This window comes from Mytilus trossulus, chromosome 1, assembly GCF_036588685.1.
Source record: "Mytilus trossulus isolate FHL-02 chromosome 1, PNRI_Mtr1.1.1.hap1, whole genome shotgun sequence".
Classification (NCBI taxonomy): Eukaryota; Metazoa; Mollusca; class Bivalvia; order Mytilida; family Mytilidae; genus Mytilus; species Mytilus trossulus.
In genome coordinates, this window is record NC_086373.1 from 1,453,041 (window position 1) to 1,469,214 (window position 16,174).

The window sequence follows — 16,174 nt, forward strand, 5'->3', positions numbered from 1 at the left end:
CAATTAATAATATCTTTTGAAACAATAAAATATGGTTTTCTATTCTGTTTTATTTCCCTGGAGTAGCAACACAGTGTTGCTTTTTAGCTAAAGTTTTCTTAGTTTGATAGTTATTTTTATGATTAGATATCTTCAAGAAAGACTTTCTAATAAGACATTACTTGCGTTCTTCGGTCACCCATTTTCATTTGCAGTCCACTTGTGACTACATTTGTATATGCACCTGTTCCAATTTGAAGTGCTTGACTTCGCACCCGGTATTTTCTTTTTGGAATGTGAGGCGGAGTTATATACTTCACATCCGTAGTCAATAAGATCTTATAAGTGCAATATGTGTTTCTTGGAGAATGATCGTTTTTCCCCCACTTATTTTTAAGACTTGACGGCATTTTGTTTCTTAATAATGTATATGTATTAAACAATTCAATTTACTATCAGTAGTTAATAATATAACGTATTACTGTATGTACCAACCATGTTCCTCCGTATAAGTTTTAACAGGATTTTCGAAAAGCTATTTAATGCATTGACATAATTCAACGCTTCTTTATGCTGTATGTTTAGCTTTCACTTTAAATGTTAGTGCTGTTTTACTGTACTTAGATTTAACGCATAACAAGAGACACTACTTTGCAAGTTTCTTAACAACATATACATATGTGTATACATTGACTATTAATAGTATGGCCAATATCAAACTATATACTGTTTTACAGAGACATACTGCTCCTGTGACATACATTGCAATATAGCATAAATGCTTGCTTGAAGATTATGTAGATATTAAGTAGAACTATACAGATGAGAAATATTAACTACCGGATAAACAAGCTATGAAACCTGAATGCATGAAGTACCATACATGTACTTTTTTTTCCTTCCTTCTAAATCATACAGCTGGACAAATCATACATGGATAGCTGATTTGGTGATAAAAACAGAAATAAATTATTTTCTTCACTATCTCTGCAATGTATTTGGGTATATTTGGGGGTATTATATAAGAAAAAAATATATATTTAAATGACTGAGTTTCCGTTGTGTTGTTTGTTTTCTCTTATATTTGAGTAAGAATTCACATTACTATAAGACTATCCTAAATTCATGTATTTGGTTTTGATTTTATATTTGTTATTCTCATCGGATTTGTCTAATGCTTAGTCCGTTTCTGTGTATGTAACATTTTAATGCTGTGTCGTTGTTCTCCTCTTTTTTTAATGCGTTTCTCTCAGTATTAGTTTGTTACCCCAATTTTGTTTTTGTCCATAGATTTACGAGGTTTTGAACAGCGGTGTACTACTCTTGCCTTTGTTTCAATATCAAACCAGTCAAAGACTCTCAAGAATCATTCAATTGATTTATGATGTAAGGGAGGAAGTCACCTCTAGTTTTAATGATAAATATATCACACATAGAGCACATCATTTCTGGAATTTTAAAGAAAATAAAACAATAGTGGATATGTATTTTTTTTTTCTTCTTTCCATTTTTCCATTTTTCAAATTGTATGTCTTTTTTCTCTATTTCATGCTATTGGCACAGTACTTTATATTATATCATGCAGCATTGTTGGTGTATTCCGATTACAATTTGAATTCTACACAGACATGGCAGTCGCGATCAGACATCTTTCCTGATATCTTTTCAAAGATATTTTCTTTTTCACACACTTTAAAGTATGCAGCTGTATGGGTTTTGAATTTTTTTATGCATTTAACACAATATATCGTATTCTTTTTTTTAAGATAGAAATATCACTTATAAATGAGTAATAATAGTATACAATTTCTACAACTATCAAGGTCTGAATTCAAAAGAGAAGCAAAGAGATGGTTAGATTATCTTAAATAAAAAAAAATTAATGACAACAAGCTTTGAGTATAAAAATAGGAATTAATATGGAAATCGAAGGAAAGACCCTAATAACCTTATATGGTCCAAACAAAGAAACACCAGATTGTTATACAAAACTTAGTGAAATGATAGAAACGTTAAACAAACCATTAGTTGTGATAACTGGAGACTTTACTTTAGTACAAAACCAAATTCTAGATACATATAACTATCAAAATTTCATATAATTAAAATGTAGTTGATGAACAAATCACAACAGCTATAGATAAGATCACTCTCCAATAATATCAAATCTGAAGATAAATGATTTCATACTTGGAAAAGGATTATGGAAGTTTAACAACTCACTTTAACATGATATTGAATACTAAAAAACTGGAAAAGATTCTATACTTTAAGTAAAAGACCAATATGCATCATTGGTATACAATAGAGCAACTTTAGAACAATAAATGATTTAGACATTCACTTTACAATACATGACCAACTCTTTTTAGAAATATTATTACAGAAATCAGAAGGAAAACTATTTCCTATCCATCTTATAAAAAGAAGGAAAATGATAAACAGGAAAAATTATTATCAGAAAAAGTTCAGAAATTAGAGGAAAGCATCTTAACAGAGGAAATATTAAATGAAATTGAACACCATAAATCTGATCTTAGAATCATAAGAACAGAAAAAATGCAATGGATTAAAGAAGGGGAAAACCCATCTTTTGTTTAATATGGAAACTAAACAGTTTATAAATAAAACTATCCAAAAAATAGTTAATGAAAAAGAGTATTCAACTTGTAAACAAGATAAAATAGTAGAAGAGGCAAAACAAAACCTATATAAAACTGTATACTCAAACTGAAAGCTTGAGTAAAGGAAATCTAAATAGTGAAATACCTAATTCTGATATTGAAAAATTAAATGATACTTAAAAAGAATCTTTAGATGGGGGATAACTTATAATGAATTGACAGAAGCTATGCGTAGAATGAAAAATGAGAAAGTTCAGGGTCAGATGGCTTAACAAATGAATTTTATAAATCCTTTTGGACAAATTTTAGAATTTTTTTTCAGATCTATAATTTATGGTTACAAAAAGGGGGAATTGTCGATAACTCAAAAACAGGGCATTATTACTTGTTTACCAAAAGGTGATATACCTAGACAGTTCATGAAAAATTGGCGACCAATAATTCTGTTGAATACAACATATAAACTAGCATCAAGTTGTATAGCAGAGCATTTAAAATCTGTTCTGCTTATTATTATTTTTTGCAATGATCAGACAGGTTTCATTCCTGGAAGATATATTGGAGAAAATGCTCGTCTCATATATGATATTTTATTTTATACAGATTTCAATGATTTGCCAGGTCTTCTCCTCCTCATAGATTTTGAAAAAGCTTTTGATTCCCTATCATGGAAATTCATAAATGTAGTTTTTGACTTTTTAAATTTTGGACTCTCTATAATACACTGGATAAAGACCTTTTACGCAAATATAAGCTCATCAGTAACCCAAAACTGTTTTTTTTTTATCAGATTTGTTTCAGATTCAAAGAGGCTGTAGACAAGGGGATCCTTTATCATCTTACATTTTTCTTTTATGTGCTGAAATTCTAGGAATTTTAATCAAAAAGAACAAAGCAATAAAAGGAATTTAAATTGATGACACAGAATATATAATACGTAGATGACACATCAATAATACTTGATGGTACACTCAAATCTCTAGATGCATCGCTTTGCTTATTTCAAAACAATGCTGAGATGTCTGGTCTCCATATGAACTTGGACAAAACAAAGTTGGTGTGGATAAGCTAACAAAATTATAGTCAAGACACCATGTGTGTGAAATGGGGATTAAAATGGGGTTCCAGTAGATTTACATTACTAGGAATAAACTTTTCTGTTAATTTGCTTGAAATGGAATAGTTGAACTATGGTCCAAGAATTAAAGAAATTAAAAACATAATAAAAATTTGGTATGAACAAACATGAACACCATTTGAAAAAATAACTATCATCAAGACATTATTGATTTCAAAGTTAAACCATCTGTTTTTAACATTTCCAAAACTAAAAAGCTATTCGAAAGTAATGAAAGAAATAGTATTGAAAACCTAGTTGATGTAGGCCCTATAGGCCCTACAAAAAGATGTTAAAACCCTTTTAAGGAAGAAGTTTATAAAGCTTAGACAGATTTACAAAATAAATTCTTACCAACATTTTGATTTGGAAAAGTGTGCATAATATGTCTTTTTACTCTTCAGAAAGCTCAAACTTCACTGGTTCCAATATAGAATAATACACAAAATATTGGGCACAAATAATTTTTTATCAAAAATAAAACTAAAACAAAGCGATAAATGTGCTTTCTGCAATGGTATCGAAGATATTGAACACATATTTTGGACATGCCATATAATATTAGATCTGTGGATAAGACTCATGAACTGGATTCATAACCAAACACAGACAATTATTCCATTTAAAAAAGATATAATTTTATTCATAAACTTAGGAAAAACAGAAAATAATAAAATAAAAAATCCAATTATACTTTTATCAAAATTCTTCATCTATATGTCTATAGAACAAAACTGTTTGAAAATCAAATAGATTTTGCACGGCTGAAAAACTATCTAAAAGAAAATCTTATACTAGAAAAGAAAATATTTTTTTTAAACAAAGCCTCTTCACATAGCCAACCTCTACTGGGACCTAAGGCTTCCATTACTAGAATAATGTACATCTGAAAAACTTCAAAAGCCTTCTCCACACCACCATATATATGTTATACTGTTATATGTTGTCTATTGGTTTTTGTTCTTGTTTTGTGCCAAAAATAGCATGTACATTGTTGAATATCTGTTTTGTGTTTGTATGGGTTGTTAACAATGGAAAACCAACTTTGCCAAATTCATTTAATGTTGTATCCTAAGAAAAAAATATTGCTGCCAAATTTCAAGTATTTTTTTTTTTCTTTTTCTTATATTTTTTTTTTTTTTTTTTTTGGCAACTGTTTTTATTTATTTAGTATTTTTTCTTTTCTTCTCACTTTCTCTCTTAAAAATTGATCAATATTGAAATTATAGATACACAACAATATCTTGTATTTATGTTAAAATTTTGAATACTAACACATTTTCGAGATATACAATATAATGTTTATCGAGGCCGGAATAAGGTACCGGTACTTTCCGGATCAAAATAACAAATGTAAAAAAGAAATCAATAAAGTATATAAAGTTTAAAAAAAAATAATACTAAATAGTTATTAAAGATGCCAGGATTACAATTAGGTACGCCAGACGCACATTTCGTGTACATAAGACTCGTCAGTGACGCTCATTTCAAAAGATTTTTAAAGCCAAACAAGTACAAAGTTGAAGAGCATTAAGGATCCAGAATTTCAAAAGGTTGTGCCAAATACGGCTAATGTAATCTATACCTGGGATAAGAAAATCCTTATTTTTTTTCTAAAAATGTCACCTCATTGACTTCTAATAAACTGCTACCTCACTTTAATGACAACTTCTAAGACTTTTCATTCTACTAATCACAATAGCTACAGTTCTAGAGCGGGAAATAAGAAATCCCAATTTATTACACCATGCTGTAGGCACGGAAAGTCGTTTTAAAAATATCAACAAATGCGTGTTATCTCTAAGGCTAGCCATAACAGGGTGTTGAAGACACGCGTTTTCAACTTGATAGATAAAAACGATCCAGATGTTCCGAATTAATGCACTAATACTGCAGTAAAAATGCGTTGACTTGATATTTCTATGTCACATATAATCACCGACCCGATATCACTTTTCCTCAAAAATATTCAAATAGTATTTGCTGGAAATTATTTAAGATGATCTCTTCAACCTGTTCCCGTTTCCAATGTAAACAACGAATCATGGAACGAATTAAACTTTATTTTTTTACTATTATTGGAAAAACATATTTCTCTTGTTAATATTTTTTTTTTTTTATTAAAACCCAAAACTCATTTTGTGTTATGCTTATTGTTTATATTTTAATCAATACTCAAACGAATTTGTTCATCATCGATTGGTTTCAACAGGTACCATATCATTTTGTTGTATATTGCTTTTCTGCCAAATATGAGGCATTTTTAAAAGGGGGAGTTCCCCCAATATTCAAATTATTAACACAATAATCAACAATTAAGAATGATTTTTCTTGATTGCAGTAAAAAGACAATAATAGTGTATTGACTTGACAGATCAACGATTTGAGGATTCGACCTCGAAACGGGTACAAAAGCTCGGCAGAGCCTCGTATTTCCCCGTTTCAAAGCCTCATCCTTATATCGTTGATATGTCAAGTCAATTAACTATTATTATCTATATCACTAAATAGAACTACAAAAGCAATGACAAATTCAATATTAAAAATCCGTGTACGAATTGTCGACATTCAAAATGTTAAAATGTCTCTTCTATAACTTTTAGCATTACAACCTGATTGCATTAAACTGAATAAATATGTAATCATTCTCATCACATTTTTCGAATGACTATGATAATGTTAACCTCTAAAAAAAAATCTGACAGAATTTTATATATTATAGAATTCGTTCTTTATAACGACAAAATAACTGCTAGTAGGGAATATATAAGCAAGCAAAATCTAGAGAATTGTGGAAATCATAAAACAAGCATGAAAATCAAATAAAGGAAATACTAACAATGACAACTGCCCTTTCCTAGATCTCGATATCTATATCACAAACGATAAGCAGAATACTAAAATTTATGATAAAAGAGATGATTTTTCATTTCCTATCGTTAATTTTTCATTTTTATATGGAGACGTTCCCTTGTCACCATCTTACGGTGTTTATATATCTCAACTTGTACGATTCGCTCGTGTATGTAACAATGTTTAAGATTTTAGCGAGAGAAATGTGTGTATTACTGAAAAATTATTACACCATGGTTTTCGATATCACAAACTAGTCAAAACATTTACTTAATTTTATCATCGGTAAAAGGACATCATTTGTAAATATAGCTCAACATGCAGACTTCTTATACGTTCAGGTATTTCACATCCATTTTTTTTATGAAAATATTCTTTATGAAGCATACAGATGTCAGTATTCACCTCAGTACCTAACAAAAGCTTTGAATAGACTTATTAAGAAGGGATATAGTTACGATACTGTTGTCAAGTCATTAAAGATTGCATAATTTGGAGTAAATATAAATTTACTTATAGGATCTTTGCATCGAAACTAAACACATTTATTAAAAAAACAGTTGTTGGCATGACAAGGGTTATGTTCTTCTCATATATGTTATTATGGTATGATACTAAACCCCTAACGGGAAGGATTGTGCCTGATGTTCATATGATGAAGTCATAATATTTCAGTCAGTTTAATTGAAGTCTGGAGCTGGCATGTCAGTTAACTGCTAGTAAGCTGTTGTTATTTATGTATTATTGTCATCTTGTTTATTTTTTTTTGGTTACATCTTCTGACACCAGACTCGGACTTCTCTTGAACTGAATTTTAATGTGCGTATTGTTATGCGTTTACTTTTCTAAATTGGCTAGATGTATTCGGAGAGGGTTATGATCTCACAAACATGTTTAACCCCGTCACATTTTTGCGCCTGTCCCAAGTCAGGAGCCTCTGGCCTTTGTTAGTCTTGTATTATATCAATTTAAGTTTCTTGTGAACAATTTGCAAATTAGTATGGCGTTCATTATTACTGAACTAGCTGATATTTGTTTAGGGGCCAGCTGAAGGTCGCCTCCGGGTGCGGGAATTTCTCGATACATTGAAGACCTGTTGGTGACCTTCTGCTGTTTTTTTCTATGGTAGGGTTGTTGTCTGTTTGACACATTCCCCATTTCCATTCTCAAGTTTACGAAACATCAAGAAACTGTAAGAAAAAAACTCTTGCCATAAAAAAAGATAAAAAATTCAGGATGGCCACGTCCTTTTTCAAAAAATGTTTTTTGCTGTTTGAAAATCCTTTATTTTGTGGGAAATGTTTTCTTTGACCTTCTTTTAGTAAAAAAAAATAGGTTTGGTTGCTACATTCCTTACCTTAGAAGTATATAAAAGGAATAAATATTTGACTCTTCACTGTTTGCGCATGCGCGTAAATTTAACAACATTCAAACTATTTACTATATGCTTAATGCTTTTGGATTGTTAATGATATTTAGAATTGGTTCGATAACAGTTTTTCAATTTACCTGTACACTTTATTGTGGGACCTCTTGTTATCATAAATGACAAATATTGTGTAATGGAGTTGCTTAAGGAATAACGCGACATTGTAGAGTAGCCAATCAGAATCACGAATTATACAAAGCAAGAACACTTTCCTCATGCAAAAAATAAATGTAAAGAGTTCCGAATTCACTCCACATTTTTGAATTTTGTCTCATTATGAAATTAAGAAGAAAGAATAATTAATTGCACTTGCAAAAAAATTAATTCCGTTTTGATCTATAAAACTAAAGCAATTCTTATGTGAGAATACAAATAAAACGTAACAGTTTATCTTTTATTATTATTGAACTGATTTGAGAGTCAAACGTGAAGTACTACATGCATACTTTATGGATGAATCATATACTTTGTATTGTTTCCCGTCAATAAAAGCTCGGATGAAAAGGAACTGGAATGATTTAAAAAACAAAGTTATGATCGTTCATGAACTGGCAAAAAATGAACTTAATCTCATTCATTTGTGAACATATCTTCCTTTATCATGATTTGTCTCAAATCTTTACAAAATTGGCATTTTAAAATGACACGAAATGCATCTTCAATAGTAGAGCTACAGTTAAAATATGTTTTCTGGTGGACCTTTTTCATACTTTCCATTTTTTTTTTATAGAGGAGCTACCGCACAACTTAATATCGTAAAAGACTTCTGTTTTGATTGGCCGAATATTTTTCAAAATATTTTCAGTACAATAATCATTTTAAATAATTTGTAAGTTCTCAAATTTCTCCCCTCTGCTTATGCAGCAACTCTTATACACCAGTTTAACTTAAAATTATTAAATCCATCATTCTCAATTTGTTTAATACTTTTTTGGTTTAATTCAAAATTACAATATTGCTCATAATTATACAATTTTAACATTTCTATAATTCTTAAGCTCCAATTATAAATTTTAGTATTGCACTTTTGTATGGGCCATAAAAAAAAAAAAAGAATCACGGATGTCTCCATTATGAAACACATAGCCCAATGTATCAAGACCTGCCCTTGACCAGTATTTAACGTATAGTGGTTTCCAGTCCATATCCAGCTATGTTCGGTGTGAGCCAAGGCTCCGTGTTGAAGGCCGTACTTTAACCTATAATGGTTTAATTTTTAAATTGTTATTTGGATGGAGAGTTGTCTCATTGGCACTCACACCACATTTTCCTATATCTATGGCATCATTTGGTGTTAATTTCCCAAGCCCTAAGAAAAATCTCATGGCCCTGTTCTGGAATGCGTTAATGCAGGAAAAGTCCCTGGTTCCCCCAACTAAACCTGCACTATAACTAATAACAGGTCAAACCATTGTATCGTACAATTTTGAAAAAAAGAATGTGATAGAAACCACTTTATGTTTTGATCTTCACAGTTAGTAATAGCTATCCTCCTAAAGCCCAGTCACTCTTTCATTTTGATCGTTGTATACAAGAACCCCATTGGTGCTAGAATTGAACTTTCGATATATAATCACATTTCTCAGTATTGTAGAATTTATGTTTCACAGGTGTTGTTTGTAATTTATGTTTGCATGACAAATTTTTTAACAAATTACAGTTGTCAACAGTATATTTTTTAATCCATTGATAACTTGTCATCTCGCTAAGTTTAATAGAAATTCCAATTCTAAGAAATCTGTCGTAGAAATGTCAGCATGTAATTGTTTGTACGTAGAACATGTATCTTTACATAAAAATATGTCAGTCACAGGCAAGACTGACTAATATAAACGAAATTTGTGCAGATGATCAAGACATTATACATAATAAGTCATGAATCTGAATGAACCTTATGAAAAAAGTAAATAAGCTAGATATACTTACTGGAGGTGTGATGAGATGATTGAAGCTGTTAATTTTCTCCTTGATTATAATATTTACGTACGTTTCGGCAACAAAGTTTATCGACATGTTGTAGGTATCCCCATGGGCACTTATTTGGCCCTGTAATTGCAGACTTGTTTTTGTACATTTGTACTCTTACGAGTCACAGTTTATGAATTAATTCAGTAAAGACCCGCCGAGATTGCATTTAATAGATAAATTCAACAATACAAAACTTACCGTTATCTTGATGATATTTTTTCGTTGAATTATCAAGAATTTTCTCAATATACTGCTGAAATTTACCCAAAGGAACTTACTTTAAATAAAACATAAAACAAATGTTTTCGGTAATAACTGTCCATTCCTGGATTTAGATATGTCGGTTTTAAACGGGAAACTACACACTAAAATTTACGACAAAAGAGACGATTTTTCGTTCCCTAATGTTAATTTTCTATTTTTAGATGGTGATGTTCCTTTGGCACCATCTTACAGTGTTTATATTTCACAACTTGTTCGCTATGCCCGTGTCTGTTGTGACGTTTTTGATTTTAACGAACGCAATGTATTACTGGTAAATTATTAAACCAGGGATATCTTTACCATAAATTACTAAAACCTTTACTTAATTTTTCCATAAATATAAAGATTTGGTGTTGAAGTTTGGTTGGACCCGTAGAAAACTTATTTCAAACGGAATATCACATTTTTACAGAAAAAACGGTTGTTAACCGTGCCCGGAAATTTAGAAATGATCCATGTACACTTGTTGCCCCTTTAAATAACCTTATTCTAAAAGGTTACCTATTCAGCACTATAATAAGATCAATGAATATTGTTTTTATTGATATAAATATTGATTTTGTTATCAGTAGATTAAAAGCTAACTGAATTTTACTAGTATGTTATATACATTTTCATGGATCTACAATCTGTCGATACCTGTAACTTGGCATTACACAAGGTCATGTTCTTCTCTGGCTGTTTATGACGTCTTTACACTAAATCCATTGTATGTTGGATGTGTACGGATTGAGTGTTTAGTCTTAGAGGCAAAATTTTTTATTAGTTGTTAGTGGCTTTGAACTAGCTGTCAGATAACTGCGAGTCCTCTCAGATCTGTTCATTGTGTCTTTTTGTGTCGGGATGTATGAGTACCCGGCCACGTCCACTTGTATTTTGTGCCTGTCCCAAGTCAGGAGCCTGTAATTCAGTGGTTGTCGTTTGTTTATGTGTTACATATCTGTTTTTCGTTCATTTGTTTTACATAAATAAGGCCATTAGTTTTGAATTGTTTTAAATTGTCCTATCGGAGCCTTTTATAGTTGTCTATACGGTATGGGCTTTGCTCATTGTTGAATGCCATACGTTGATCTATAGTTGTTAATGTTTGTGTCATTTTGGTATTTTGTGGATAGTTGTCTCATTGGCAATCATACCACATCTTCTTTGTTTATATCTTATGTAAGATGAAGTTAACCAAGAGTGCACAATTAAGAAAGTAAGAAAGTAAATATTATTCTAAAATCGGAACATGTAAACACATCATAGATGTATAAACCCATATATACATCCATGAAATCACTAACAGATAACATATGAGCTTTGATGAACATTATAACCAACTATCATATAAAAAACCCAATGAATGAATGTTATATGATTAGGGATGAACGTTTAAAGAATGCACGTTAAACTGTCACAAAAAATGAGAATGGAAATGGAGAATGTGTCAAAGAGACAACAACCCGACCATAGAACAGACAACAGCAGAAGGTCACCAATAGGTCTTCAATGCAACGAGAAATTTTTCGCACCCGGAGGCGTCCTTCCGCTGTCCCCTAAACATATTTGTACCAGTTCAGTGATAATGAACGTCATACCAAACTCCAAATTATACACAAGAAACTGAAATTAAAGATAATACAAGACTAACAAAAGCCAGATGTTTATGAGATCTCAAACCTCCTCATATACCTCTAGCCAATGTAGAAAAGTAATCGCATAACAATACGCACATTACAATTCAGTTCAAGAGAAGTCCGAGTCTGATGTCAGAAGATGTAACAAAAGAAATTAAACAAAATGACAATAATACATAAATAACAACATACTACTAGCGATAAACTGACTTCCAGCTCCAGACTTTAATTAAACGGATAGAAAGACATGATTAACTCGCAAAATCTACATTTATTACGTTTTGGTGCATTTATTTGGCGAACTGTTGCGAACAAAAGATTATATGCTGTTTATGTCGCAATAAAAACATAGATGTACTAGATACTTTTCTATATACATAAGAGTTGTTACAATGTAAAAAAGGGACGAAAGATACCATAGGGACAGTCAAATTCAAAGATCGAAAATAAACTGACAACTCAATGGCAACAATATAACAAACAGATAAATAATAGTACACAAGACACCACATAGAAAAACTAAAGACCTATCAACATGAACCCCGCCAAAAACGTGGGTTAATCTCAGGCCCTCTGGAAGGTTGAGCAATTTTTTCTTTATAGTAGTAGCTCATGATGGCTTGTTTTTAAGCTGCGACTTTTTCACATGTATGGTTAAATTTTCTGGGTACGAAGTGTTATTCAATTTTTCCGTAAATTAGCATACCCCGTAAATCCTTTCGGGATGCAGCTATTCATAGTAAAACATCCTTTTTTCGCACAATAAGTTCTTTGAAAATTTAATACTTTGAATACATTTGATAAATCCATAGATTTTACACATTTATTTTATGGTTTTCTACTTAAAAAAACCACATGGTGAATCTCAGTCACTTTTTTAAAATATAAACATGGCCATTATCACTACAAAGAGATTTTTAGTTTCCACACAACTTGTGTGTTTCTCAATTGGAGGCGCATTGGTGGCATATCTACTGACCATTACGGAGCACCAAGTTTTCGGTGGAGTATGTTGCTTAGTCTTTATTTTTCTGCAAGTATGTTGTAGCTTGTGTATTATTATTTGTCTGTTTTATTTTTTCATTTATTGCCATGGTGCGGTCAATTTGTTTTCAGTCTTTGAGTCTAGCATCTTTCGCCCCGTCATATCATACATCAAAATGTTAACGATGTCACCGAAGTTAACATTATATAAGAGTTAATACAATATACACGATGTTGACAAAATTCACATTAACATTGTAAATATCGCTATATCGACAATATTGTTTTGATATTGTGTACTGGACATAGATTTGTCAATCTAGGAGACACGTCAAAAACATCTGAAGTTTAAGAATATTAAAATAAAAATAAAAATCAGATTAGATATATTTGTCATTGAGCTGAAAGTCTAAATTAAAAAAAAAATATGTAATCAATATCAATTTTGTATTTCATACAGGTACCTTCTAACATTGTATGCTAATGATGACTTTAACTCACATTCAGTTAATGAGAGTATTCGAAAAAACCTGCACAAATTCAATGGAACTAAAACTGTGATACTAAAGAACATTTTGACGAATTTGGGAAAAGCAATATTTTTCAGTTTTGGATGTAACGCTTCCTTTACTAATGCATTTGGAGAAATGGTTGCTACTATACTACTTGAAGGGGTAGGTCAGTAAAGGTTTGGGATATAAGTTGAATAAAATAGGTTAATATCATACATACCATGTATATTACAGATTTCAATCGTGTTTAGTCATAACCTTGAGGAAAAGCTTTTATGTCAGGTTTACATCCCTGTCAAAGAAATTCATAATATGTGAACATTGAAGACCTGTTGGTGGCCTTCTGCTGTTTTCTGTTCCATGTATTGTTGGGTTGTTGTCTCTCTGACACATTCCTAATCTCCATTCTCCAATTAATTAATTCACTTCTGTGTCACTAAAGCCAATACGATTGAGGATAGGGAATGTTGCTGCTGAAAAAAAATGTTTTTATGGTTGCTTGATTGACGTTTGCTTACTAAACTTTTAGTGGAAAATATTTTATGCATATTCAGCTCGGGAACAAAAGAAAAATAATTACATTAGATATGCATGTTCAGGATGATAACACATTATATAATACGATTGGATGGTTATGTAATGGAGGCCTCTCTTGGATGAAGGATCGCAATTAGTAAATGATGGTATATTGGAGAGTGACATATACTTTGCCAGACAACATGCCACCTGCAAACCCCTAAAAGAGTTGTACAAGAGGTTTAAATTTGCAGAAAACATGGCAATTATCTCTACACAAGGCATCGACTTTAACGTCTTCATTTTGACCAGACGTTGCTGCTTATCACATACTCCAATGATCGACACTCTCTGACAAGGATTTTATTTTTTGTAGACAATTAGGATGAATAACTAATCCCGTGTATCATAGATTCGAAGATGAGGTTGGGCATTTATACCAATATTTTCATTTGATTAGGCAGAGCAGTCCTTTTAGTTTTTTGTAATTGCATTTGGATTAATGTTTGTTTTAAGCAATTTGTCATCATCATTTTATATGGAACAAATAAACTGAGCAATATAAATTGACACGATGTTGTTTCGTTTTGCTTTGGAAAAGGTAAAAAATGAGTTAAGCGTCAAACTATCAAATAAAAATAACAAAATAATAGTTTGTATTTTGATCAATACACTACACGAATATTACACAAAAAGAAGATGTGGTATAGTTGCCAATGAGACAACTCTTTATAAGAGATTATATGACACAGAAATAAAAAGCTATATATGTAGGTCACCTTATATCCTTGAACATTACAATGAGCAAAACTTATACCGCAAAGTCATCTATAAAAGCTATCACTTTGATATCGTGAAGCAAAGTAAACCCAAAAGACGGTCATACAAAAGACCAAGGAAGACCCCAGTCTTTGTACTCGATACCGTGTAGATTGTGTTCAGAGGTAAATCAGAAAAAAGGATATGGAGTATCTATCCACGACACTAAATCAGTACATACAAATAAAAAACAACAGCTAAGGTAATAATTCCTTAGGTAGAAAAAAATTAGTATTTCAAAAATTCTAAAAGTTTTGTAACCCGTTAATTCAGTAATATGACCGTATCAATGATAATTTATGTCAGCACATAAGTGCTGACTACTGGGCTGCTGATACACTCTTGGAATTTAAACTCCATAAATAAGGATTAAAGGAAGGGTACCTTTAATATAATATAATGTGTCTTGTATAGAAGGATGCTGTAGAAGGGAAAGGCATTACTACCAAGAAAACACAAGGTTAATGACTTTGATAGTGAGAGATAAGTTCTGCAGTTATTAACTACTCCAAAAATTTATGATTATTCAGTTAACAATCATCGACGTAAACTTTCGAAACAGTACCTTTATTTTTATTTTTCTAATAATCCCACAGTGTTAGTAATAAAAATAATCGTAAGAACTGTATTCCACCAGATGCACAATTCGAGAATATATGTATAAATTATCCATAAACACAATATGTAGGTTTTACAATAGAGGCCGTCCAGGATGAAGGTCAAGAAAATTTAGAATGCCACTAGAAAATAAGAATTCATTGGATATGGATTTAAATTGTAATAGGCCACCAGAGAACACGTCGAAGAGCTGTTAAACTAATTTTAAACGCACAAACAGGTAGCATTTTCTCTTCAAAATACATATGTGAAGTCTTCATTCTGACGAACATGGCTGCGTATTTGTACATTCTTTACATCGATGCAGTATATTTTGACAAGAGTTTTAACGCCAGTCGTACGTGGAGTGAACCTATTTCTATTACTTGCCATCTGTAGGATTAAACATATATGAAAGGCCGAAATACATGTATACAAAGTCACAAATCTGCAGGTAAACGGTTAATATAGTTTGTGCTGAAATCAATTGAATATATACGAATGCATCCCCCTGCTACAGGTCGTTTTTGTAGGGTAACCGTTTCAAATGTTTAACAAATGCATACAATGTACACCTTGTTTATGTATAATTTTGCTATTATGTATTTGTTATTATTCGCTAACATTTAAAGATACACAAGGAGATATTATTATAGTTTCAATTTCATTTCATATTTTATTCAGAAGTTTAAAAACAAATTGAGTGATCGAACAAAAATACTGCAGCATGGTAATTTTCCCTTGCCATTGATAGCTGCTCTGCATGTTCGTGACAAGACCACAAGATTTGATCACAACGGTATTTAGCAATTATGATTTAAGATATTTTTATTTAACGAAGCAAGGATAATTTGTTTTGACCATGACCAACATAAATTATAGGTTAACTCTTT

At 31.2% G+C, this 16,174-nt stretch overlaps 1 protein-coding gene across 1 annotated transcript in view; it reads left to right on the top strand.

The window, feature by feature from the left end:
• The window catches only part of LOC134698876 (uncharacterized), a 249,622-nt gene that overhangs the window by 191,953 nt on the left and 41,495 nt on the right, over positions 1-16,174 (top strand). Inside the window, exons 10-11 of the mRNA XM_063560556.1 lie at positions 13,298-13,511; positions 15,966-16,080. Coding sequence (XP_063416626.1) covers positions 13,298-13,511; positions 15,966-16,080 — 329 coding nt within the window. The remainder of the gene's footprint in view (positions 1-13,297; positions 13,512-15,965; positions 16,081-16,174) is intronic.